Source organism: Pseudoliparis swirei, chromosome 16 (assembly GCF_029220125.1).
Source record: "Pseudoliparis swirei isolate HS2019 ecotype Mariana Trench chromosome 16, NWPU_hadal_v1, whole genome shotgun sequence".
Taxonomy (NCBI): Eukaryota; Metazoa; Chordata; class Actinopteri; order Perciformes; family Liparidae; genus Pseudoliparis; species Pseudoliparis swirei.
Genome location: NC_079403.1, coordinates 20643054 through 20664111, shown reverse-complemented (window position 1 = coordinate 20664111; position 21058 = coordinate 20643054). Strand labels below are relative to the sequence as shown.

General features: G+C 43.3%; 1 protein-coding gene across 1 annotated transcript in view; it reads right to left on the bottom strand.

Moving 5' to 3' along the window:
• Positions 1-20712, bottom strand: part of ascc3 (activating signal cointegrator 1 complex subunit 3) — a 169343-nt gene extending 148631 nt beyond the window's left edge. Inside the window, exons 1-4 of the mRNA XM_056433517.1 lie at positions 20681-20712; positions 19940-20076; positions 12574-12724; positions 1403-1980 (exon numbers count right to left, since the gene is read on the bottom strand). Coding sequence (XP_056289492.1) covers positions 1403-1980; positions 12574-12724; positions 19940-20029 — 819 coding nt within the window. The 5' untranslated portion in view covers positions 20030-20076; positions 20681-20712. The remainder of the gene's footprint in view (positions 1-1402; positions 1981-12573; positions 12725-19939; positions 20077-20680) is intronic.
• Positions 20713-21058: the final 346 nt, after the last annotated feature.

Sequence of the window (21058 nt, the reverse complement as noted above, 5' to 3'; positions counted from 1 at the left end):
GAGGGAATGAATACATGAATACAAATCCCTTGTGTGTGCACATACTTGAGAAATCACGCTCTCTCAGATTTGTTTTATATTTCCTATTTGTTTGTAATGATGAAAAAAATATCACATATATATATATCATGACCCCCCCCCCCTGCAGAGCATCAACATGATCTTATCTCATCTTTCTCTACATTGTGAAGAAGACATTGAGTTTCTCAAAGAGGCCGTCTTAAAGGTTGACCTCTGCTTTTATGTGAACATGTCGATCTGCTAATAACTCAAAAATAAAGGGTCTTTCCTACCAACAAAGGTCAAATTCACCCAGGAAGTCAGAAATGTCTAAAAAAAAAGGCCTGGAGGTAAAGGCCAAGGACTACTTGGTCTAACAGCCAGGACATGCTGAGTCAAACCCCAAAGGCTCGCCGTTGAAGGTCGAGGTGATAGAATCAATAGGAGCCCACGAGGTATTAAACATACCATGAGGACACATCAAACTTCATGTCACAGAACTTCAAGCTGAGAGTTGACTCCTCATTTTTCCGTTTAAGTTCAAAATTGATCCCTAAGCCTCTTCACCAGGTCTTCATCAGACGACCGACTAACTGCTGAGAAGCCCAGATCCACAGAGAACAACAGCCCGGACAGAAACTCTGACAGAGTCCGAGACAAAATGACCTCGCTGACAATCTGACTAACAGTACGAGAGACGTGCGATGGAAACGGGGGGCGGAGCTTCTCGTTCCTGTCGGCTGCTCCAGGTGCTCTCGGTGATAGCCAAGTCAGCTAAAGCACCACGACCTCCTCGACTGTCGTCCAGTTCGGCAGAGAGACCTCTCCACGGCCGTTCTTCAGGTTCTGCTCGTGAACTGAGAGCAGGTGCTCTGCCCGTGTGACCATCTGAAGTGCTCACGTCACAGGTGACGAGCGAAGGCGTTCAAACGCGATTCGCACAGGGGGAAAACCCGAGACGTGGCTTAGAATGGAGCGGCTGCTCTGCAGGTGTGCTGTACTGTGAATAGTGAGATAGCGAGGTGTTAAAAACCCAGTCCGAGTGTTGTCATGCACTCACCATAACCCCAACAGGTCACACGCACAGGTTGCACCACTCGTATGAAAAGGTGGAGCCCAGATCGGCAGACACCGCTCAGTGGTAACGAAACTACAACCTGCTTCTCTGAATGTCTCCTGATAATTGAAGTAGCAGGTCTCTATGAGTGAAACGAAACGTAATTGATTCATTTATCTATGTCCAAGTAGTGAAGCCTATGGGTCAGGAATCGATGCAAGCCATTTATGTTGTCAATTTTACGGATAAAAACAGGTTGTGAGCCGCACAAAGCTAATTTACCCCAAGAACAATGTATCCGATCTAGTATCTATATCCCAGTTTGTATCTCCCAGTGGCACAAACCTCGTTCTGCAGCTCGTCGTTGCTCTTGTGGGAGGCCAGCATTTCAAACAGGGAGGTGCACAGCTCCTCTGGGCTGGACGAGATCATGTTGCCGCCATCCAGAAACTTCTCCACCTCAGTCCGAAGGACGGCTTCGTCGTCCCGAGAGCTCAGAGCTCTTCCCGAGCTGGACCCCTCCTCCTCGCCGGCCCTCCTCTCGCTCTGCTGGTTGTTGAGGAAGTTGAGGAAGTCCAGACTTGTGCTATCCTCCTGGGTGCCGGAGCAGGGCAGGTCCTCCAGAGGGTCCAGTGCGTAGCAGTCATGCGAGAAGGCGATGTTGCGTCCAAAAGCCGAGCCTCGTTGGGGGTTGGGACGGGAGCACACGGTCTGGATGAAGTTCTCAACTCGGGAATCTCCGAGTTGAGCCACCAGGCGGGCCACGCAGGCGCAGGAGGCTTCGGCTGCAGACGACGGGAAGGGGCCGAACATCTGTTTGATGGCCCGGGTCTCCTCTGTGCCCACATGGTCGGTGTTGTGGAAGGTCTCGAACAGAAAGACGGCAGCACTTTCAATGGCTGCCTGGCCGTGTTCGGTCCCCACTGGAAAACAAAACACAGCATGTTCACACCGATTGGCGTCATGATTGGAGTCATCTCTACAGACAGAGGCGCGTCTAATGATTTGGTGGGCCCCTGGAAAACCCACACAAGGGCCTGTTCCCTAAAGCAAAGGGTGGGTATAATTCAGGTATTTTAAATAGTGGTGGGAAATCACCAAGAACCGTGCTGTAGTTTAGCACAGTTTTGAGGTTTTATGCAGCTTTATACTTCTACTTCACTATATTTCAGACGGAAAAGTGATTGACGATCAATTTGCTATGACTGAAATGAGAAAAGGTAGCCGTTAACAAAATGTATCACATTTCTTTGTCAACTAATATAACTCAAGTACAAAGTGAAAGACAGAAGAGCCAAATGAACTTATTGATTCTTTAATGAAAAGTATTATTCAACATTATGGATGCATCTGTTTAAACACACAGAGCAGCTCCTGATTAGTAAAAACAGCATCCTGCGGCCCAGACATATATCTTGTTAACAAATTGATGACCAGTGTGACCTTCTGCACGACATGCAGTGATATTATGTCTCCGTCAGTAAAGTTACGATCCACTGAGTAATAGACAAGAAGCAGCAACAACTCCTGAGACAAACTGCAGGCAGCAGACCAACACTTAGAAAAAAGTAAACTTTGGTAACTATTGACGAGCCAGAGATCCTCTGTGAAGAGGGAGAAACTCTACACACAGGCAACCATCGATTTCACGCTCCACCGCTCTGGTCTTTATGGCAGATTGGCCCGACAGAAGTCCTCTCGTCAGTCGAATAATACCGAAAGGACTCTACGACTGTGAGAAACTGCAATCTGTGTTCTGATTCAAGTGTCTGGCCCAGGCAAAAACCTCCCGTTCTGCCGAGCTCATGTGAAAGTGTGGGGCGGCTGTAGCTCAGTGGGGTAAGGGGGTCGTCCTGCAACCCTAAGGTTGTTGGTTCGATCCCCGCTCTCCCCATTAGCTGCAAGTCGAAGTGTCCTTGAGCAAGGCACTGAACCCCCAGTTGCTTCCCGGGCGCTTCACCGCAGCCCACTGCTCCTTAATAACTAAGGATGGGTTAAATGCAGAGAACTAATTTCCCCTTGGGGATTAATAAAAGTATATATCTCTTTCATCTTAAAGCTGCATTATATCTATTGTCCACTTGGGGTCGACTCCTCCAGCTGTATAGTAGAGATGCACCGATCAGGTTTTTGGTGCCGATCACCGATCACTGAAATCAGTATCTGCCGATCACCGATAATACCGATCACCGATCACGGTGTCGATTGAAGCATTCTATTTATTGTGTAGCATTATTGCCTAGGACTATGAGGAAATACATATATAAAGCAATTCAAACATTAAAGAAATTACCGATTTCTTTAAACATTTTGGACTTTTACTTTGAAAAATGTCCTAATTGATACATTAAAATTGTTTCATTGCTATTGTAGGGGATTTCAGATATGTATGGAACACATCTGCATTATTCATTTCCTGGAACTCTTGGGGAACTCTATATACAGGACTTTTTTTAACATACAAAAGTCTGACTTATTTTTATAAACTCTTCCTTGGTACAGTAAAAATGTTTAAATGTTAGCATAATTTAAGCTAAGTCTCAGAAAAGATCTATAAAGATACAAAATCAGTTCATTGTTTACTTGTATATGTTCGTGTATGATTTGTCGACATCTTATTTTGAAAAACGGATATTGTTTCACGTGGTTCTTTCCGCTAACTTTGCAAAACCGGATGTTGTCACTTAAATCCTTCCGCTAACTTTATCAAAACCCTCGCGCGCTCCTGATCGAATGTGTTTACCGTGAACATCAGTCTATAGGGGCAGACATGTGAGTGTCGGCTGAGTTGACCCAGAGATTCAACTCGGGGGACGGGGATGCCGCTCGCTGTGTGAGGATCCCCTCGTGGACCTCTCACTCTGCGGCCCTCGCCGGGCGCATCGTCTCCGTTGCGATGCGCGGCGATTAAAACGTCTCTGATAGTTTTTCTCGCAGATGTGACGTCATCTGATCGGCCGTTTTGAGAACGCCGATCAAAACCGATAATGGGAATAACTGCCGATATGGATCGGCGCCGATCAGATCGGTGCATCCCTACTGTATAGAAGTCTACGAGAACGTAAACATTGTAAACTTGAGTTTATGGTCTCAATCTCTAGTTTCAAGACTTTTTCAATGCAGCATGATGTTCCTTTCATAAATGATAGTCCATTTCTACTGACGGGGAGTCATGATTAGGAGCCATTAGTTATGTCTTTGTATAATATGTTTGAGTGTGCAGCCTCTCTCAGGTTGACCACGGGTGGCAGTGTGTCTTTGGGTGAGATTCCCATTTAATTACAGTTCACGACTGGCAATACAACTGCATGTATACTAATGTCATGGTCTCACTCTTGTGTGTCTTGCTTGCGGTGCAGACATGTGCGATCTCCCCGTCACCCATGCATCATTACCTCCGTCAGTTGCACCTGTGCCACATATATAAACTACCTGCCACGCTGATACACACTGCCACCTGTGGTCAACCTGAGATAGGCTCCACACTCAAACATATAATACGCAGACATAATTAATGGCTCCTACATACAACATAAAGAAGAGTATGCTTTAGGGCGGGGTCGCTACCAGAGACGTATACGGCGTCTCTACATCCCTCCTCCGCAGTCTAAATATTGGGACTTCGGTTCATTGGTATATATTAGGGCTATGAAACGATTACAATTTTTAATCGGGTTAATCACAGGTTTTTGTGGATTAATCATGATTAATCACATATTACCGATATTCTCGGTATATTTTGTGAGAACATAGAGATTTATGACAAAAGACGGATATATACATTTATACATTCTTCTATACAATGGTGCTGCAACTCAGCAGTTATTTAGCAGTTTTCTTCCATATGGAACATTAATACATCTTCATCCTAAACAGAATGTTTAACCCTCCTGTTACCTTTCGGGTCAATTTGACCCCATTCAATGTTTAATGTCGGTGTTCTTTGGGGTCAATTTGACCCCAGGCTGTTTTTCACTGTGTCAAACATATAAGAAATATCAACTTTTTAATTTATTTAAAGGGCTATTTAGGTAGTCAACAAACAAACATAAAGTACCTCACACTTAAACTTGGGAAGCAATATTAATTCTAATAATTTTCTGGAGGTTTTAATTGCTGGGGTCAAATTGACCCGAGGGTAAAATATGTTAGTAAATGTAAAGGTAACAGGAGGGTTAAACAGAACATTTTCTCTTGTTTGTCAACCATTAACTCCACCATGATACAATCTAAAGGCCTCTAGTCTTCCTCTAGCAGCTGCTGAGGCAAACTGACTGTGTGGGTTTTCTTCATGAACTGGGCCGTGATGAAAGGGACGGCGGGGACACCGCTGCAAAGCTGAAACCTCACCGGCCCGGACACGGACAGGTGGACAGATTGACAAGTGACTTTTTTTTGCTCGGTCCCGATGCGCGCGCACGGAGCTCTGTGGCGCGAGACGGAGATCGATAAGTGTTAACGCAACGCGAAGAGACAGAAATGACATGCTGCTGTGGAGATACGATCAACAACAGACGTTTAGTTTAATAAAAGAACAAAGACGTGCTATAGAGAACATGTCAGGGGGCGGGCCAATCTTTTTAATGTCATGCGATCTACCAACACTACGCCGCGATCGACTGGCAGGTCGCGATCGACGTGTTGAGACCCCTGATCTACAGGAAGTAAAAGTCGTACAGACCGTCTGCATGAGAGCGGACAGAGTTCAGATTGAAGTGGTGTATTGGAAGCTCATTTTGCAAGTGACTTTTTTTTCGTCCCGACGACCAACAACAGACGGATTGGAAGCTCATTCTGCGCATGCGTTAAATGCGTTAAAAAAAAAAAAACTAGTTAAACCTGAAATTGAATTAACTGAGTTAACGCGTTATTTTTCACAGCACTAGTATATATATGTGAATACATACATATATGAATACCTGCACATGCATATATATTACATTATGTACGTGTTTTTTTACAACTACTTACCATTAGTCACAGTAGAGATAGCGGTGCAGTTTTGTATGGCCATTAAATGTGAGCTGTGTCCTATTCATAGCTTTAGAGAAGAATCAGCAGCTGCTCCTCTGAGAAGTCTACCGCATGAGCTCACTGTTTAAGGTCCCTGCAGCTTATTTAAATAATATTCCAAACAATTCATGCTTAACCAGAAGCGCACTTTAAAAAATATTTTTTTTTTAAAGGAATACAGAGTAATTGTCCAATTAGAGGAAAGAATGTCAGGGAGACAGAGGGAGAATAGTGTGAAGAAGGTTGGGGAGGCAGAGGAAAGTGAACGCAGATGAAAAGGATTTAAACCAATTAAAAGAGTCTAAAAGCATCGGCCTCGCCGCTGCACGCAGCAGAACACAATGGCTGCTTTCATCCTCTCCAGAGTGTGCTCCACGCTAACTTTTTATTTGGATCCAGTTACATTCTCGGAGGGCAGGTTCAACAGATAAAGCATTAGTGGAACATCAACAACAAACACCGTTCCGCCATAAGCGGAGAGAGAAGCAAAGAAAATAGAAAATCATTACAGGCTTTCATGAGAGAGCTCCATAATTGACTCATGAACTTCAGCTATTACTTGAAATTAAAGTGGGGGAGGGCTTGCAGCATGTACGGCATGATGTCAAACACCTGTTTCTGAAGAGCCAATCTCAAAGATGATACGTCGAAAAAAGACCCACGTATCTCTGTATCGTCCCTGAAACTTAAATACATATTTATCAGCAAATTATATTGACATCCTTTGTAATTCGTTCAAACTATAAACTCGTCTATCTAAACAAAGATAAATATGCATTATCCTGCCTCAGACCAGCTTTCTTATCTCCGACGGGCCTAACAGCGCTGACAGTTCAAGCTATCGCAAAAGTGCTGACAGAGCAGAACAGTGTTCACGTGAGGGTGAACCGGAGGGAAAGCACAAGGGGCTCTATGAGTGTGTCGAGTCCACCAAACATTCTAAATTCAATGTGACTGTTTGTTAGTTTCAAAGTAGTGATTCATTATATCAGAAAAGCACCATTAAAACACAAAAACATGTCTCAGCTTGAAAATACTTTATCAATGTGTAATTCACTTGTTAATTCATCCAATAAAAAGACAACGATGTAAACCGAAAGTCCTCTAAGCCAGCGGTAGCATAACTTCATAAAGAGTTATATTGGTGGTCCAAGCAAACAAACCAAAGCTTTTGTAAACGGATCTATGACTCATATTTCCTTTATACACACAGTATGAGGTAGTATTGAGGAAAACATTGGATTCCACTAACCTCTAAATACTGCTATAAATACAACCTCGATATGGCTTATTGTAAGTGGATCTGCTCAAAAAACCTACTACTCAAAGTACTTTATGAAGGGCAGACTGATCATCATCAAGTCTCCTTTTTGTCAGTTCTGCAGTGTAGAACTCATTGACCTCTGATGGAAATATCTGAAGGATGTGCAACATTTAACAGAGGGCGTAATTCATACCCCGGTCCAGTTGGTGGCGTGTGCATATATTAGTTAGCTATTGTATTGACCTTCGGAGCATGTCGTTGTCTAGCTGGCTATCGCATCGGTAGACAAGCTACATTGCTAAGTGTCACAGCAGCGCAGTATCTAGAGCACAGGTGTCAAACACAAGGCCCGCGGGCCAAATCCGGCCCGCCGCATCGTTTTATGTGGCCCCTGACAGCTTGAAAGACACGTGTTCCCCTTTTCTCAAAGAGATTGAAGAAACATTTCCCGTGCTTTTATTTTTACGGTTTCAAATGAAATGGATTTATGTTGTAATACAAGAGATATTTTCTTATGTACAACATTTTACAATCAAATAAATAATAATTTAATGCAAAGACAGTTATTTAACACTATGTTCAAGGAGTTTATAAAGTGTTTCCAGCCCTTTAAGAGGGCGGCCATGATGCTGATGTGGCCCACGGTGAAAATGAGTTTGACAGCTCTGATCTAGAGTTTCTTTAAAAAGCTCAGTAACAAAGACGTGGAAGAACGAGGTGGAGAAAAAAAAGAAGGATTGACGCGTGGGAAGATGAACGAGCAAGTAACACTGCCAGTGTTACGGCCCACGCAGGTTTACCTACTTAAGTGGGAGCAGGAGTTCACGCGGCTGAGGAAGAAAGGTGACAAAAAGGTTCTGCAACATCTGTAAAACAAGCTAACTTGAGTAACGGATTTTGTCCGAGGCCGAAATCGCCACTGAATGATCACAAAAGTAGCCACGGCTTCATGGAATCTTCGAGGGTCGTCGACCCCGGAGCCTGGCCGTGGTAAAGCATGTGCGGAAATCACGAGCAGCACAACTCACAAACACCCCAAGCCACCTATATCCTAACCTGATTCAATTCAACCCATTTATGGTCAAACTAAATATCCATATATGTGTAGCTTTTCAAAAGATATTTTCTCTGCACTGAAGAAATGGTTCGCTCTCCCCTGTGAGCAGATATAAAAAGGGAGGCACGGAACCGTTAACACACATTAGAAGCTTCATTGACAGACCTCCACAACAGCTCTCAATGGAAAAAATGCCAATGTTATTTGTTGGAGCTATTTAATTTGACATTTGTATTTAGGTATTATTGTAAAGTAATATTGATTATTTAGGTTATATTTTGATATGTTAGTTGTTTCTTATGATAGTTGTAGTTTAGTTTAATATATTTAGTTTTAGGTTCACTGATTGGGTAACACTGGGCACCTGTGGTTATATGTAGAGGTGGGTGGGCACAGGACCAGCATGCACCAGGGTGGCCAATGTTTTTTTTTACCACAGCATCAGCGAAGAGTGTCAGCATTTGTTTGGAAAATAAATGATCAGAATCAACATACCGAAATGGAGGTTACTTTTCTTTTGCCTGCGTCAACTCCGAAACCCCCGGTGCATCAGTGGCAATTTGATTTATAGTTTTGTTTGATTTCGAAGGACAAATGGCCACGACATTATTTCTACAGCCCATTCGAACTTGTCCGTCATATTGACGACCAACGAGAAAGTCTCACGCAACCCCTGAGGACTAGCATATACATGAATCTGACTCTGAGGGCCACTCGTGATGTATCAAAGGTAAAAACCTGAGCGACCACCGTGTGCACTCACATGTAACCTTTTTTTCAATCAGTACAGCTCAGGCTTGATTGAGCGCCTCTCCCTAAAGGGCAACGAGTGCTGTGGTTGCTGCCGTCACTGTAGTCCTATTTATCGTTATTACGATTTCAAACATCCCCGCAAACAAAGAGAGCCCTACAAAAAGGAATCTGTTTATGCCACGCTATGTCGATTGTTTATCTTATCAACATTACTTATCCAGCGGAGGCCCACGTTGAATTGAATGATACCATTTCCTCTTTAAGATGTATCGGGATTGAGAGGGCATCTCTTCCCAAGGAGGAGGCCATTTGGATGTTTTACTTTCCAGGAGGGACCGCGACTGGATCCATCGTCTGAGAACCCAATCACCTCATGGATTGAACATAGTGGAATGTACCTGTATCTATTGGACTTCACATGGGAGTTTCTTATGTTTTTCATCGTGTGCTGATGTTTAACATGTTCTATATATTACATTTTAAATCAAATATACACTACTGTTTACAAGTTTGGGGTCACACAGACAATTTTGTGTTTTCCATGAAAACTCCCACTTTTATTTATCAAATAAATTGCAAAATGAATAGGAAATATAGTCAAGACATTGACATGGTTAGAAAAAATTATTCTTCTTTGAAATATTAATTTTGTTCTTCAAACTTCAAGCTCAAAGGAAGGCCAGTTGTATAGCTTCTCTCACCAGCATAACTGTTTTCAGCTGTGCTAACTTAATTGCACAAGGGTTTTCTAATCATCCATTAATCTTCTAAGGCGATTAGCAAACACAATGTACCATTAGAAAACTGGTGTAGATATTTCATTAAAAAAACTGAGGTTTCAACCTAGAATAGTCATTTACCACATTAACAATGTATAAAGTGTATTTCGGATTAATTTAATGTCATTTTCATTGAAAAAAACAGTGCTTTTCTTTCAAAAATATGGACATTTCTAAGTGACTCCAAACTTTTGAACAGTAGTGTAGATTTGTGCATTTTTGAATGCATAACCACAAACCTGGATTTGAAATTGAAATGTCCATATGGTAAGATGTCATTTGGCAGAAGCTCCATTGACTTCGAGCTTTGTTTGAAGTGTTGATTACCTGAAGGTCACTCAGTGGTGCCGCATGATTATCTATGGGCCCTCTGTAGTGTGGCCCATGAAACATGTATTACTAGGATTGTTGATCTAGCAGCCCGACATTAATTGGCGAGGAGCCCTCTGGGATAGCCAACCAGGCGAGCTGTACGGGGAACCGCCTCCCAAATGGAAAGACAAAGGCCTACTGCATGACAAGTCAAAAGAGCTGCTGTTGTTGCTTTCAGGAAACAAAGCAGAAATGGGATTGATCCTTAAACTCTCCAGGGTACAGTACTCTGTGCCAGGTGAACCATCTTTTCTTGCGGAAACAAATTCATTCACGTCTTGTACAGATGTAGGTTGGACGTTTCTGTTGGACCTTTCTGACCATCCCGTGCATGTGGCGTTGCTCAAGACTTCCAATAAAGCAGGGGTGCTCAATACGTCGATCGCGATCTACCAGTTGATCGCAAAGGTAGTATTAGTAGATCGCATGACATTAAAAACAATTGACTTCAGCGTCTATTATTGATCGTCTCTACACAACAGCATGTCATTTCTGTCTCTACATGTCGCGTTAACACTTCTCGGCTCGCCGTCTCACACGCCGCAGAGCTCCGATGCCGGCGTGTCTGCGCGCATCGGGAGAGAGCAAAAAAAAAAGTCACTTAGACCCCTCCCCCTCCCCCAGTAGGTAGATCATTTTGACTTGGTCATTTTATAAGTAGCTTGCATGCTGAAAAAGTGTGAGCACCCCTGCAATAAAGCATCAACACGCCCACGTTTTCAGACATGAAAATGAGTTGTTCATGACCCACAATAAACGTTGGGTTTTCTTAGCGAATATGTTGGTTTTTTTTACACAAGATGCTCAAACATCACATATCCTTCTGCAGGATACTTTAGAAAATGTTTGAGTATCAACTACCTCAGATGACAGCATGGGGTCTACTGTTGTTATCATGTCATGTTGCTACTTCTCTTGAAGGCAAGTCAAAAGGTTAGAATGTCCAGCAATTTGTAAAATATCCACACATGTAACAGAAGTTGTGTTCTTTCCTTTGATCTGATGTCCAGTCAAATGTTTTTGTCCATCATGAGATGAATACAAACGCCGAAGGTCAAGTGCACCGTTGTAGTCTGACAAAAAGGTATATTATGGGTTTTGGGAAACATCACTGGATCAACAGTCAGTTTTTAAGTTGTAGGAATATCTGATTCACTCGGAACATGATTGGACACTAAACATCATGGCACTATGGGTCAAATGTTGGGAACAGAGAGTTGGATGCCAAGAGTGTCCACACAGACCAGACATAATAAAAAACCCTGATGATCATTTAAAACATTCCACTCTTTAAATAGTGTTTCTTTAACGGACAGGGTTATGACATACTGTCCTTTTTATTAATGATTCAAATCAGTTTGACTCAATAGTTTTATGGTAGAGAGACACTGGGACAATGTGACCTTGCTAGACACGGCTTGGGGGATTATAAAAAAAGGAGATGAGTTTTTTTTTCTTTTACCGCAATTACCTCAATTACATATCTGAAAGTCAAATCTAAAGGTGACTCAACTCAGACTTGTCCAATGATTCAATGACGATCAAGAAACAAAACTCATCACAGCTAAATACTTAAACATACATGTTGTGGTTTAACTATTTTAGCTGATGGGGGCGTTTGTCCAAACTGAAATACACATTTTCGACCGCATTATAGTTTTATGCCGGCAAACAGCAACACAGACAATCAAATTTTAAAAGTAGAAAACAATCCATGGAGGAACAACGGACATAATCAGACACTTGAATTCATTCCCATGCATGCTACTTGTTTGCCAAAAGGCCCGACGAGGTCTATCCTGCTGATAACGGAGCTAACAGCTAACGCTAACAGAAGTTGCATTATATTGTTTCACGCTCTGCTCAGACAAATGGGCCATAAAATGGGTCTAAATGTGACGCTGTCAAATGGCGTTTTTGGCGAGAAACTTGAATCGACTCTGGTTTACATATATTAGTTTGTTATTCAATTTAAAGTATATAAATTAGCAGTATAACTTTATTTATTTTATTTCAAGACCATTGAAGACTTTAAAGGAGCAATGGAAACCCCATTTCTATGAAAAGCTCTTCCTTTTAAATTCACAACCATTTCTAATTCCAATGTACCAAAGGCACAAAAACACTCACGGATCATTTCAGCGGCTATAAGTGTATCACATTGAGGCAAGCAGTCTAAAAACAGGGAACGGCACTCTGTTATTTGGAACTGTTTTTTTCATCAGTAAAACAAAAACACATGAAAATAGATTGAAAGAAAGGCTGAAGAATTAATTACCAATTTCCTTGGCTGCCAGAAGGAGGTTCTTCAGTTCCTGACTGGCAGATTGCTGTTTAACTTTGTCCTGATGCTCGGAGCAGAAATGGAAAATCTTCTTCCATGTCAGACCCTCTCTGGCAAACCGCTCCCGTCTCTTCAGTCGTTTGGTCTGAGCAACAGAGAGAGACACAATTACGTTTCAGCAGGACTTAATGCTCTTATAATCACTGGCATTTCGTATTGCTCACATAGCCTAGATAAGACCAATGTAGCCAACAGTTTCCCAATGTATTGTGCACATATGTTTGCCATTGTCAGGATGTGGTGCCAACAGCACCGTCATAGAAAATGAATCCACGCCGTCTCTGCTTTCTGTGCAATGCAATCAACCTAAAAATGTTATTATCAGTAATTATGATGCGGCCCTGTTGGCCTCCTCGGACTAGACCTCCAGTATTCACTTAGGGGTTTTGCAGCCGAGTGTGAAGCAGCAGGGATGACAGTCAGCACCTCCAAATCTGAGGTGATAGTGCTCTGCTGGAACCCTTCAGGTGGCGACAGAGTGCCTACCCCAAGCGAAGAAGTTTAAGTATCTGGGGGTCTTGTTCAAGAGTGAGGGTAAGATGGAGCGGGAGATCAACAGGCGGATCGGTGAGGCTGCAGCGGTAAAACAGGCGCTCCACCGGACTGTCATGGTGAAGAGGGTCGGTCTACGTTCCAACCTTCACCTATGGTCAAAAACTTAGGGTAGTGACCGAAAGAACAAGGTCGCGGATACAAGCGGCCGGAATGAGTTTCCTCCGTAGGGTGGCCAGGCTCTGCCTTAGAGAGAGGGTACGGAGCTCGGACATCAGGAGGGAACTTGCAGTTGAGGCGCTACTCCTTAGTGTCGAAAGGAGTCAGCTGAGGTGGTTCGGGCGTCTAATTCGAAAGCCTCCTAAACGCCTCCCACTTGAGTGTTTCCGGGCACGTTGATCTGGTAGGAGACCCCGGGGAAGGCCCAGGACACACATGCTGGATGGATTATATCTCCCAGTTGGCCTGGGAATGCCTCGGGATCCCCCAGAATGAGCTGGGAAATGCCAGTGAGATTGACCCAGCTGGGCCTGCTGCCACCAAGACCCAAGCGGCTGATAATGGATGGTTGGATCAGTAAATATGATCAAACTGAAGAACCATTCCAGGGTTATTTTTGTACCGATAAATTCATTGAATTTCTTTTTTTATAAGGGCAAATAACACTAACATTTCTGTAAATGAGCATCTACTTCACAGAACTCATACTGAAGCTCCAAGCTACCACAACACTGGATGCTTTTTCGAGAGACACTCAATGCCTGGTGAACACAGAAGTATTTTGAACTCTACAGCCCTGTGGATTTCTGCGATACAAAAGGTCCTCCAGAGCCTCAGAAGACACTGTGCAACCGTTTTTACAGGCTGAGTCGGGCGCCACGAGACGAGTCCACTGACCCGAATGTGTACAATTGTTGGAGTGCTCCTAATAAGACCCCATAGAATCCTCTTTGAGCAGACACTGCAAGCGCAGTCATTCATCACAACAAAACCCAGAGAGCCAAGCTGGGACTGAATCATTCGTAGCTCCAAGGCATTGAAGTCGGGTCTCACGTTTCTGTTACTGTATTGATTTATATCCAAAGTATAGATGATTAGCTCATATTACCGCAGTTACGAGTTTACGTCTTGATGAACAATTTCTCCAGAAAAACACTGGGGAGCCATTCAACATAGCGCTTCATCACAAAAGTGATCCTGCTTCTATAACAACAATATCTCAACAAAATACTGTCAATGAGTTATGCTAAATAATATGACAATGTGATGTCAGATCACTGATACCCAATCCATCGTCTGAGGCTTCATCTGATACTGGTCCCAGTATCAGAACAACTCCGATACAGATATGGAATGAGGCTATTTTTGATAATTTGCTTTTCACATTGGAGTTGCACATTCACCCTCAGTTCTGTAGAAAAGTCAGTGTTAATGAGAATATTTTTTTTTTTCCTTTTAAAGCTCCTACCACCAGAGCAGTGAAGTATTAAATCTGAGCAGGCCTGCCTCCGAGGTCAGGGGAAGCATTAACACAATGACTCCATTACAATCTGCACTTCCGTGTCTTCCAAAAACGAAGCATTTTAACACAAGCCGAGAGATAATCTCACTGACTTCAGCCATCTTTTCCCTGGAGAAGCACTTTTTTCCGCCGAGGACATTTAATGGGAGGAGAGCCAGGTAAAAGTGAATGGCTGAATACGGCTCCCAATTTATTTTCAAGTCCCGGGAGGCGACTCTTGTTAAGAACAAATCACTAAAATGGAGTAAAAAGACATTTTGATTGCAAGAAAAAGATAATGGGATAACAATCGGCACGGTAATAAAATGGCCAGAGACAAATTGGGGGACGAAAGACAGGTCAAAACGAATGAAGGTAGAGACGTAGAAATGGACCCAACCCTGCTGAAACCCAGCCAGATATTGACCATCGGCAAACGGCGGATAAAGGTACAAGGTTCAGGATTGAAAACGGAAAGGAAAGACGAGCAACAGCGTTGAAGCCAAGAAGGAAGCCTCATACAAATGCAGAGAATATAATCTAGTTGTTGTTTCTTGTTGATCGTATACTCTATTTGGAGATGCACGGATCAATCGGCAACCGGTCGAAACCAGACAGTCGTCAGTTGATCGGCTGTGACCAGCGACCGGACGATCAGTCACAGAACGTTTTCCTGGTCACATCTATTCATATACACTCCGTCTTATTTATTGAATGTTTTTATGGAACTCTGTAATGATTCCTTCTGTACACATGACATCTATTGCATCCGTCCATCCCGGAGAGGGATCCTCCTCTGTTGCTCTCCTGAAGGTTTCTTCCCTTTTTTCCCTGTGAAAAGGTTTTTTCTTTTTTTGGAGAGTTTTTCCTGATCCAATGTGAGGTCAAAGGTCAGGGATGTCGTATGTGTACAGATTGTAAAGCCCACTGAGGCAAATACGTAATTTGTGATATTGGGCTGTATGAAATAAACTGAATTGAATTGAATCGACACCCGGCGCTGCCATGATAGTTTCACTTGGGCACACACGGTAACGTCACACCCACACCATGTGTCAGTGAGGGAAGAAGACATAAAGCCTTTATATTTTACACAATTATTTCCCCAGTCAAATGGAGTCACACAGAGTCTACACAGTACAGTTGGTTGAGTTGCAGAAAATACTGCAGAGGAGAAACGCTAATGGTGAAAAGAGGGACCAGAGATTTCTTATATTGATTTTAGAATGGAAACGTAGTAGTGTGCACATAGACTAAGATCAGAAGAGCTGTGACAACAGGGTTTTTCCTGGGTCAAAATGGGTCTTCGGTGCTCCCAAAAAATGTTTTTGTCTGTATCGCTCTGTCCATTCGCGCACCTCACAGTTGCGTATTGATCAGACAAGAAGACACGCTTATCAACTCGATTACTATTGATCAAAACAGAACGAGGGTTCGGCTGTAGCCTACTTGAAACATACTATTGAGAACATATTCGCTGACATGCACGTGATGAACACAGTTTTTGTTTTTTGGGGGGGTTTTTTCCATCGCAGACTTTTTTTTGCCTTAGGCGCTCGGGATTTGTCGTAGGCGTTCGGGAAAACGGCTTAGGCGCGCGCCCAAATTTTCTCTATGCAGGAAAAACCCTGGACAAGAAAAGTAACTAACTTATTCACGCAAGTCCACCAGCTCACTCCACCGGCACTCAGTGTGCTGTCGTACAGCTGCGATGTGAAAACCTTGTTTTTGTAGTTAACACCACACTTGTATTGCACTGCAGAAAGTTTTATTTGTGTAATATTTATGTAGCCCATTGAGGTGGCTCACACAGACACTGATATTGAAAAAGAAAAATTCTAAATGAATTCATGGTGTACAGCGTTTCCCCTAGGTTTACAGCTTCAGGGGGGGGGTGGGGACTAGTGCTCGCCATGTTGGTGTCCGAAGCTTTACTCCTTCACGTTGCCCCCGTCGCAGGGGGGGGGGGGGGGGGGGGCTAGTGGGAGTGTGCTCACCTGTGTGCGCGCATCGGGGTGGAGCGCCAATGCTGTTGTGTAGATATGATCAATAACAGACGTTTAGTTTAACAAAAGAACAAAGACGTCTTTAAGAAAAGGGACCTTAAATTGCTTCTGCTGTAATCTGGCGCTTTAGAGAAAATGACAGGGTGGCTGGTGGAGATTTCAGGGGGGTGGGCCGCCACCCTGATAGAATGGTGGGGGAAACACTGGTGTATGTGACTGCTTGCGTCAATTGGAAAAAGTAGCCACGTGTCGCGGTCTGCATCGTGTGGCATCAACAATCGTTGTGCGTTTGAATGGACATCTGATCGAGGCGTGAGACCGGTAAAGATTCACCGGTCGGAAAATGCTTCACGTCGTTATGCCAATAACAACTCAGGAGGAAAATAAAGTCACAGAAAACACGTGTGCCGAATCTATTTTCATGATCGCCTGCAGCTGATAACAAATCCAGTATTGACACGGAGTCGAGCTTCTCGCACACCACAGGCATCGAAGATTAGGAGCCGTGGCACTAGACATCTGTCAGATATTTAGTGTCTGACATTATTTGATCAGCAGATATTTCATACACAGACTGTGTGATGAATATGTAGCATGTACAGTGCTCTGGGACACTCTGCAGTCATTGCTCACTGCAGCTCACTTTGTGTAGAGAGGGATGGAGTTAACACTGCTAGTAAGTGCCATTAGCCGCTACAACTCAGTGCAGCACGTAGTTCTCTACAGAGCCGACAGAAACGTTATCCATCAACCAGGGACGTGTCATAAATAGTTTTAGACGCGCAAGAGCAGGTGTCATATCCACCTATATGCTTTGCCGTTTTCCCAGCAGGTTATCGCATTGTGACAACGTGTGTCCTCCTCCAGAGAGCCGCATGTACTAAACCTCACAGTGGACTCCTATCACATACACTGGTATGACAGACACGGTTACTCACAGGGGGGGGGGGGGATGTTGAAATGGAATCTGAAAAGTGAAACTAAATCTGGAGCAGAGTCTACCGTCTGTGATATTCCATCCATCCAAAGTCAAAAAACTTTTGGATGTTTTTTTTCTCGTGGAAGGGGGGAAAAAAGAGATGGAGAAGAGCCATACAGAACGCCAGCTGTGTCATCAAAGATTAAAAACGAAAAAAATAATCTGTAACATGCCAAATCACATTACTGGCTTGCTCACAGTGTTGGAAGAAGAACAACCTGCAAAAGATAGAGCTCTCCTGTCAGAGCAGCACACACGTCTTGCTCAAGGTAGAATATTTAGTGTGTGGGGGGCGGGGGAGAAACACGTTGACATATTCAACTGACTTTATCATGAGGAATATTAGTGATTATGAGTTTGGTCATACAATAAAGAAGCCCTTGTCACAAGTAGCAGTCAGTTTACTTGCGATACTACAGACCCAGTCAATTAAGCTATATATTGTCTTTGTGAGAACTTCGCAAGTCTGAGAAAATAACCCGGATGATGTTATAATTATGTAATTACAGTTATCTCAGCTTGAGCCAGAGGTGTCACCAATTACTCAACTGTTTACTACTACTGCAGTAGTAGTACTACTCTGCCGGTTGTGGATCAGCAAATACACAATATGTACAGCTTGTATATGTTTCTGTACCATTCAAAGGAGGTGCCACACCAGTCTCAGGTATACACTATTAATTTAATCATCTGTATCGGCTCATTGTCACAGCAGAAGCCCCATTACTTTCTGTTTGTGGGGCTCCTTTACAGCAGTTAGCTGATGATCATGCGTGAACATCACATCCTGCATGTCTATAAGTTGTAAACATTGCTTGGATGGAACAGATTGTTTAAGGATGACAACAACACTCCAGGTTTTTAAATATCCTCATCAAAGCCAACAATGACGGTATGAGTATAAGTAGTGTGTGTGTACAATGAACTTGGGTTGCAAAATTCAAGGTAAAAACTTTCCATGGGAATTATAAAGAATTTGTGGGGAAATATAAACAGGGATAAGATGGAATAACAGGTGTTATTTGTTCAGGCTGTATTCATTCATGTCACATGCAGCTACAAACTAATGTTTTATCAAATCATAAGCAGACAAAAACTATTCATCTTTTCAAACAAATCCATTTCCCCAAATGTGAAATGTGCAAGTATCAGCAAGCAAGCAAGTTAACTAATGAGATGAACGTGGGTTGTGTTTTACGATATTGAACAAATAGAAATTGATCAATAAAAAATCATCAAAAAGCTCAAAGTCTTTTGGCTCAGACAGCCGTAATTTGAGCCGTTACTATATTTTTTTTAATCCAACGATCCCACATTCGTTGGTCGTCACTTCACACAACGTGACTAGACACTGTGCGAAGGTGAAAAAGCAGCCAGGGTTTGAACTCTTTTTTTCTAGAACTATAAATACTATATTTACTGCAGCTTAGAGGTTGATAGATCACATGACAACATACAGACCAAGGCAAAAGAAGTTTGTCAACAGAGAATTTATCATAGCCCGTAATGCCTGACTAATCTCAACATTGGCCATTGCCTGACACTGCAATGATGAGGTCATGGGTAAGCAGAGATTGTGTTTGACTAAAGGTGAATACAGATGAATGCTTTGGCATCATCCATTGATTTTGTACTAGAAAATAAAAGTATATTTTGGCGTCATGACCAGAGGCTGTTAAGTGGTGGAAAAGAACACTTAAAAATTCTAATGAAATGTATAGAATGCTGCTAATTCAGTACACGTGACATATATTATATATGTCCATTCTGCTAGAGAGACGCTCCTCTGTTCCTCTCTCTAAGATTTCTGCTTCTTTTTTTCCCCATTAGTTTTTCCTGTTCTGATGTGAGATCCCAGGACAGAGAATGTTGTAAGTGTACAGATTGTATGTAAAGCCCTCATTTTTTTAAATGTTGGGCTATATTACAAAATACATTTAATTATATTAAAGTAGAGTTCCATTCATCCATGCATCCATCCATCTATTTTCATCCGCTTAATCGGGGGTCGTGGAGGCAGCAAACCCAGCAGTCCGACCAAAACTCTCCTCTCACCCGCAACACTTTACAGCTCACTCTGGGGGAACCGAGGTGTTCCCAGGCCAGCTGGGAGATATAATCCCTCCAGCGTGTAATGGGTCTTCCCCGGGGTCTCCTCCCAGTTGGACGTGCCTGGAAAACCTCTAACGGGAGGCGTCCAAGAAGCATCCGAATCAGATGCCTGAACCTCCTCAGTAAAGTAGAGTTAACAACACTGATCTACTAAATTCAACGTCCTATTGTGACCCGACTACTTTCCAATCATCCACGAGCTGGCCTCACCTTCAAGTCATAGAGCTGCTCAGTGACGTCCTCCCTCTTGCTGACGTTGGAGAAGGAGCGCAGAGCCCCAGTGAGCCGCGGAGGAGACATGTCGTTCCCGGGCGCTCTCTTCCATGCACTGGTCCCTCAGCCGACGTCTACGGCACACAGACGGAAGGAGACGAACAGTGAACTGCACGGTCACGGCGGTGTGGTTCCTACATGACATAACCCATCAACACGATGAACTCTAGACGGAAAAGCGGCCAATTTAAAGTGGCCTTTCGAAACAAGAATCATACACGTGACGTAGCACGGATATCTGTAACACACGTCGAGCTGTGAGGGAAACAGACTGTTTGGTAGATGTGGGTATACTGGAGATTAACGAGTCGAAATCATCTTCAAAAACATAAACCTAACATGTTAGTGACGTTCGAGCTGTGTTTAACAATCCCATTTCAATATCTGCGGGCCAGGGCATATCTCAGTCACTATGCGTCAATATAGTCTGTCTGCAGTTGATGTAAAAACGTTTAGCGTTAGTTGTCTAACACCACTCTCCTAACTTTTAACATTACGTTGTGTACCCGTAGCTAGGAGTAGCTAATGTTAGCTTGTCAGCCTGGCTGTCACTTCCACAGTCGTATTACTGCAGCTTTAGCTTCAGCGCGAGGAATAGCTGTCAAGGTGCAATGAATTGCGATTCATTTGCGGTCTATTAAGCAACGTGAAAGGACATATATATCGGTGGCTAACTACCTTCCAAAGCACCTTGTGGAGTGAACTGTGAGACGCGTGTGACTGGCCTGCCGGCTGATGTCAACAGTAGACGCGTGCACGCTTGGAGCTGTGGGTGTTGTAGTTTCTACGAGAGGTAGTCTCGTCTCAATTCAGATTAAATGACTACATTACCCGTTTATACTCAGGAGCGCCACATCACACAGGGTTTGCTTTTAATCTATACCAGTGTACACCGACAGATGAATGGGCGGAGTCGGTCGAATGAAAACGGGGTAGCCGCTGCTTTCTGGTAATGACCAGGTGTTACCGAATCGGGAGTTTTGCTTCGAAGTCTTCCGCTTTGTTGTGGAGTGTTTTGCTCCCCATTGTCCTTTCACCCAAATGCTTAAAACTGCT